Source organism: Chrysochloris asiatica, unplaced genomic scaffold (genome assembly GCF_000296735.1).
Source record: "Chrysochloris asiatica unplaced genomic scaffold, ChrAsi1.0 scaffold00010, whole genome shotgun sequence".
In the NCBI taxonomy this organism is placed as follows: Eukaryota; Metazoa; Chordata; class Mammalia; order Afrosoricida; family Chrysochloridae; genus Chrysochloris; species Chrysochloris asiatica.
In genome coordinates, this window is record NW_006408528.1 from 11,880,901 (window position 1) to 11,888,344 (window position 7,444).

Here is a 7,444-nt window from a genome sequence, read left to right on the forward strand (position 1 = left end):
TCCCAGAGTAGACTCTGGTTAAATCCCAGAGTATGAAGTTCACTTTTCAGCGAATCAGTAGGTCTACAAAGCGACCGATCATATCCTTAAGGAATGTATTCCTCATGACAATTAACCATAGGAGATCAAAAGGGCAGTATATGCTCAAAAACAAAGATCAGAAGACAGAAAGGAGTAGGAAAGATGGGTGAATGACGACAGAGTACCTGGGAGGAAGTGGGAAGAATGCGTTACACTGATAGGATTACAACTAACGTCATGAAACAAAATGTGTATAAATTGTTGAACGGGAAATGAATTTGCTCTGTAAACTTTTACCCAAGACGTAATAAAACGTTCACACACACACACACACACAGAGAGAGAGAGAGAGAGAGAGAGACAAAAGGAGAACTGGCTTAAGTACAGCTAGTTTGAGGGTAGACAGCATGTCTTAGTCATATCTGTACCCCTAGCATCTGGTCCTCACCAGTTCATTAGACCAGATCAATAAATACTATCAAATGATAGGCTCTATAATGTGATATTATAAGAATAGGCACAGGAGCCAAATTACCTAAATTTGAACTCTGGGGAGCTTAGGAAACTACTGAATATTTCTGTGCCTCAGTTACCCCTCTGTATAATGGAGATGATAATTAACTTTAGCTCCTAGGATTGTACGAATTAAGTGGATTGAATAAAGACATAGAAAACTCTTATAATATTGTACTTTATATTTAGTTGTTGTTGTTATAGTTAAGTGCCATTGAATAGGTTTCAGTTTACAGTGATCCTGTATAGGGTTTCCAAAGAGCATCTGGGTCTGAACCAATGAACTTTCAATTAGCAGTTCAATGCTAATCCTACAGAGCCACACCAGGACTCCCTTAAATATTTAGTTGCTGTCAAGTCAGTTCCAACACATAGCAACCCTGTATAGGTTTCCAAGGAGTGACTGGTGAGTTTAAATTGCCAACCTTGTGGTTCAAGCTGACCTTGTAGTCTAGTGCTTTATCCCACAGTGCCATACCAGGACTCCTATGTATTCAGTAGTGCTTAATAAATACATTAAGAATCTCTGAGATCATAGTGGATTATGAGCTGGGTTGTTAACCTCAAGGTCAGTAGTTCAAATATACCAGTCACTTCAAGGGAGAAAGATGAGGCTTTCTGCTCCTATAAAGATTTACAGCCTTGGAAACACTATACAGGCTCACTATGAGTGGCTATAAGTTAATGGCACACAACCACCACCACCAATAAATACATCAAGCAGTCCTGGTGGTCCAACAGTTAAACATTAGGTTGCAAACTTAAAGACTGGTGATTCAGGTCTACCCACCTGCTCCCCATCCTGGGATCTACTCTAGTCAAGATTGTTGTTGTTGTTGTTGGTGGTTGTGTGTCATCGAGTTGGTTTTGACTCATAGTGAACCTGTACAGGGTTTTGGAGGTTGTAAGCCTTTTGGGAGTAGAAAGCCTCATCTTTCTCCCATGGAGTGGCTGGTAAATTCAAAATGCTGACTTTTCAGTTAGTAGCCCAGCTGATAATCACTACCACGACTCCTAAATGACATCAATCTGTCAAGCAGGTTCCAACTCATAATGACCCAGTACAGGGTTTCTGAGGAGCAACTGGTGGGTTTGAGCTGCCGATATTGTGGTTAGCAGTCCAGTGCTTATCTTAAAGTACCACAACAGGACGTCCCAGCATATGTTACATCCCCTCCAAAATAAATCTATGGAGTAGTTGTACTCTGTGACACGGTGTCGATATGAGTCAGAATCAACTTGGCAGCCTCCAACAACAGCAACAATAAATTAGTTTTCATTAAACTGGAAGATCGGTCCTCCTTTTATGTCTGCAAATTAATTTCAAAGCAGTCTCAGTCATCTTTAAATCAGAATTCTACATAAGAGATGGAAGGTGTGACCCATTTGGCACCATTCACCTCTACTGCAGACTTTTAATGGTTTTCTCATCTTTCAAAACTCACTTCCTCAGACAGTTACTCGCTGATGTTTACATAAGACATGATAAAGTATTGTCCACCCTTGTTCTTCTTTCTATTCTAGCTCTTATTCTCAGCTTTCAAACAAACTTGAATGATGAACGCATAGAATTATGCGAACTCAGGTAGAGCATCAGAGGAAATTATTCCGAGGACTCAAGCTTATCACCCAAGTTGCAGGTTTACTACCCTGCTAGCTAACTGGTTCTGCACTCGTTGTCCTTGGACAGAGCTCACCTTATGGAACTGTGGAGGATATATTCGAGCAGCCCCGTGGTTTAAAAGTAGCTGGTAGCAGATCTCAGGCTGGGCAGCAGGGCGCACGGAGGTAACCTTCAGCACATACTGGATGGCAGCGCAGCCGTTGATATCCATGAGGTTCGCTTCGGCGCCAGCTTCCAGCATCATGTGCATAAGCACATGGTCACAGTTCCAGGCTGCCTTGTGGAGGGGTGATTTAAAGTCGTCATCCCGGGCATTAACCTCGGCTTTGTAGTCGAGCAACATGCGGCAGATGAGGTGATGCTCCCTGCTGTATTCCTGCTCTTTAAAGCGGAGGGCCCAATAGGATGCGATAGCAAGAGGGGTCTCCATGTGAGCATTGACACTGTCCACTATGGCCCCATGCTCCACGTAGAAGGCCACCAGCTCTGAAAGGCCGAAGTGGGCAGCTGTGTGCAAGGGTGTCTCCTCATCTTGGTTGTTGGTCTTCATATTCACATTCGCCCCTATAAAGGGAAATTGAGAAAGACAGTTACTTAAACATATTTAACCGTTACTCTAAAGGTTCATTAAACATGACTTTTCTCTCTCCTTCTTTCAACCTCTGCTTTCCATTTCTCCACAGTATCCATTTTCCAAGCTCTGTGTCTGGGGCTCATGGAAATCATTCATTTTAGACAATATTGCCATCTGCTGGATAATTATCAAATGGACCCAAGCCGAAAGAACAAAGGGTTTCTACCAGAACACTGGGGTACTGCTGAGTTTCAGTTTTGACTCCCAGATGAATTTGAGCATGAAATGATTCCTTATATCTGAATAGTTTTCTTCAATAAAATATAAAGTCATTAAAAATAAGGCTCAAGTGCCTTTAAGATATCAATTGTTCTGAATGTTTCACAAGATGTTTTTCTTCTCTTTCAAGTCTGGTAAATCTAAATGTTTGATACAAGTAAATGTTAATCAGTTGCTGGCAAGTCAGCTCTGATTCCTGGCAAATCCTTGTGTGCTAGAGTAGAACTGTGCTCCAAAGGGTTTTCAATGGCTGATTTTCAAAGGCTGATCTCCAGCCTTCCAAAACACTTCTTGGTGGACTTGAATCTTCTGCCTTAAAGTATGAGCTAATCATTTGCACCACCCAGGGACTAAAGTAAACCTTAATGGTTTGGAAACTGCCCAGCTCTCTGGTGGAAATTATAATTTTCAACTCTCTTGGGACTGTAGTATATGTTTATAAGGCTTTTAAAATTAACAGACAAAGGGAGAAAACTACCTTGACCACCAAAATAGCCTGAAAGCCATATTTTATATTGAAAGGGGAAGAAGCTAGTATAATAGAAACTCAAAGAAGGAAATGGATTTAGATATTGCAGCAGGTTTGATTAAGGTTGAAAATGGATGTTAGAACCACAAATTTTTAGAGCTTGGAGAGCATCTAAAAGAGAATTTAGCTCCATCCATTTGCTTAACAGACTAGGAAATGGAAACAAATTATGCTTTTCTGGTAGTGAAGGGTAAGTAGTGCCATGGTTAATATCAGAAGCTGACATTTTCCCTTTCTGCTTAAATGAATGGGATGAACCAAATGATCCATACGGGAATAACTCTATAATCAATTTACTGGCATTTTTATAACTACGTCAAACATATTTCTGAAAGAAACTTTATTATTATTCTTACCATTTCAGTAGCTAATATTTAGTAACCATTCAGCATGTGGGACATTGTGTGATAAATACTTTCCATACATTTCCTCATTGAATCTTCCAAGCACTCCTTTTTCCGTAAATGCAATTTTTATGCTCAAATTCATAGAAAAAGAAGTTTATACTTGCAAAGGCTAATAACTTGCTAAACATATACCAAGCTAGTAAGTAGCGCAACTTAGGTTTGAAAGCAGATAGCCTGGCTTCCAAAAACTCTACCGCTATGTTATTCTACCTCACTACTACTTTTTTAAGGAGTTCTGGTAGCATAGTGGTTACAAATCGGGCTGTGAACCGTAAGGTTAGCAGTTTGAAACTACCAGCTGTTCCACAGGAGAAAGATGAGGCTTTCTGCCCCCCGTAAAGATATGAATCCGAACTAACTCCACGGCACACAGCCACCACTACTTTTTTGGAGGAAATTTTTCCTAGATGTTTCTCTCTTTCATTATACAAAAACTTGAAAGTAGATGAGAACTCACTATGAGTTTTGTTAATTTAAAAAATCTATTTTCCTTGTCTTCATGACTTTATGCCCTTATTTATAGTTTCCCCCATCATATGGAACATATTTGAGCAAGATAATACCCTGCAAACATGCTCAGTATCTTACTGAAAATCAACATACAGTGAGGCTTCCAAGAACTCACTTCTCTGTAAACTCCAAGACTCTCTCTACTCCTAAATTGCAGAAAGCAGAATTATAACCAAAGATCATTTGTCATGAAGCCGCCATCTGTGTTCATCAGTATTCTGCCCTGGAGAAGCTCTGGGTTAGCCTTCCTTTGTTCTACCCTGCAATGGAATGAATAAGGACTTCTTCCCAGAAGCCAGATGCAGTGTAGCTTCACACGCTGGAGAATTTCCAGTAAGGAAGGGAGTCAAAGGATCAGGATGAAATTTTTACAGGCCAACAAGGAGCAAACAACATCATTTTTTTTTGTTGTTAAATGTGTGTGGACATTTGCAATTGATTCCTGCCCTCTTGGTACTGCTAGAAATGCTGCACAGTTTTGTAAACAGAAAAGTTTCAAAACGAGAGCCACTCGTTTATGTCAGACATAAAATGTGCATTCCCGAAGTGAAAGGTCAGGATGTAGACCATTTGTTCATGGGAAGAATGTGTCGAAATGTAAACATTTTGTTCCCTAGGGGGGTAGAACAGAAACGGGTGGTGCCAGTCACCAACGTTGTAACTCAGGCCCTCCTAGCCACATGATCTGTACATTTCAAAGGACTTCAAGCTAAAGCTGACCCTATCTATAATCCATCATTATCTCCCACGTTCCTCTGTTCTCTCTGTATATAGACTTCTCTCTCTGCTTGATTGGCAGTGTTTTACATTTTTAATTAGTGCTGCTTAGCTCTAGCTGTACTGTTGTTATTGGTAAGTGCTGATTAGTCAGTTTGGACTCAGAGAGACCTTGTTTAGGATTTCTGAGGAATGGCTAGTGGATTTGAATCAGGAATGTTATTGTTAGCAATCCAGTGCTTAGCCAACAGTGCCACACCAAGACACCTATAAAATCCCCTTTCTTTCACTCCTAAAAGAGTAAGAGATTTTCTTCTTTGGTAATTGTTGTTGTTAAGTGCCATCGAGTCAATTCTGACCCATAGCGACCCGGTATAGGGTTTCTGAGGAGCGGCTGCAGTCCAGCACATTAACCTACGGTGTCACACCAGGACTCCTTCCTTGGTAGTATGCTTAATATGCTAAGTGTCCCTGAGTGGCACAAACAGTTCAATGTTCTACTGCTAGTTGAAATGATGACGGTTCAAAATCACCTAGAGATGCTGGGAAGACAGAACTAGTGATATACTTTCAAAAGGTCACAGCCTTAGGGCAACATGAGTCTGAGTAAACCCCAAAGCAACTAACAACAATAACAATTCCTTTTACAGGGTTCTTAGCTACCTTAATTGGCCATTATCTGGTTTTACATAGATTGTTTAAATGTTTATCATCCCACGCATCTAAAATCCATTCTGGGAGTTGATGCGGACTTGCCATCCTTGCAATATGAAGTCTATCAATTCAGAAATATGGTCTGTTTCTCTAAAATATTTTCTCTACACATTTGTAAACCCCTCACTCCCCTAAAATTTGTATTCTAGAGAAAAAGGCTATACAGTATTTCTGTGTACAGTAACTTTTAATGATGAAAGCCCTTTCTTGGCCCCTTTAATTTATCCAGGGCAGTTTCTCGAAATAGTCTAAAATGGTAGAAAATGAAATAGATAAAAATTTAAGTTAGCACTGCATAATCAAGAACAAAAATTTTCAGATTTCATCTGTGAACAAAGGAAACATGTTTGTATACAATGAGAATGGGAGGAAGAGTTGAGCTAGGCTAAGAATCTGAAGCGAGCAGGTAAGGACCAGGCCTGGCCACAAGGAAAAGAATTGTTGAAAAATTACTGAATCCAAAATAATTACCAAGAGACTTTCGCAAAGTACTGTCAATATTAAGCTTTCCCTCTTCTGCCATATTGTATGATACTCTCCTTTGATTATCCTCAATAGATAGAATTGATTTCATGACTTATTTGTAAGCTCTCACATTGACATATATGGTGGTGGTGGCTGTGTGCCGTGGAGTTGGTTCGGACACATAATGACCCCATACAGGGTTTCCGAGGCTGTAAGTCTTTATGGGAACAGAAAGCCTCATCTTTCTCCCACAGAATGGTTGGTAGTTTCGAACTGCTAACCCTGAGGTTAGCAGCATGATTTGTAATCACTATGCTACCAGAGCTCCTTTTTACATATATAGAGAGAGAGAGATTCCTGGTGTGGTGCCGTAAGATCAGCACTGGACTGTCAACCACAAGGTCGACAGTTCAAACCCACCAGTGGTTCTAACAAATCCTACAGTCTGGCACATTAACCCACTGTGCCACACCAGGACTAACAACAACAAATAAGTGGAAACTGCATCCAAGCCTACATTTGTTACCTTTGGATGACCGTCCATCATCAGGTATTCTTGTGGCTCCATCTACTGGACTTTGCTACTCCTGCACGCTTCAACATGTCCTTCAAGGTCATCCTCTCCTAAGCATCCGAATCCACCTAATTTTGTCACCTCCAAGAGGTGGTAACAGGGTGTAGAAACAGGAACAGGTGTCTATCACCACAAAAACTGCTTCTCTTCCACCTTTCTAGGCGTAAGAAAGTCACATCCCTCGCTATCTATGTCCCTAAAGTAGCCTTTCTCTCCACCCCCTGTACTGATTGACTTCCATTTGTTGAATATTCTGTGAGTGGGGAAGTTGGTAAGAAGATGGAGGAAGAGCCCAGACTTGACATTTTAGACATCATTTCCTATTCTGCAATGAAATTCATAGATAACACAATCTACTTTCACACATAATTCTTAAATATGTTGTTGTTGCTGTTGTTAGGTGCCATTGATTCAGTTGTGACTCACAGTGACCCTATGCACAATAGAATGAAGCACTACCTGGTCCTGTGCAATCCTAACAATTGGGTCTTACGTTCGAGCCCATTGCAGCTACCAA

General features: G+C 40.7%; 1 protein-coding gene across 1 annotated transcript in view; it reads right to left on the reverse strand.

Moving 5' to 3' along the window:
- Positions 1-7,444, reverse strand: part of ASB4 (ankyrin repeat and SOCS box containing 4) — a 97,244-nt gene that overhangs the window by 20,691 nt on the left and 69,109 nt on the right. The window contains exon 3 of the mRNA XM_006834270.1: positions 2,232-2,722. Coding sequence (XP_006834333.1) covers positions 2,232-2,722 — 491 coding nt within the window. The remainder of the gene's footprint in view (positions 1-2,231; positions 2,723-7,444) is intronic.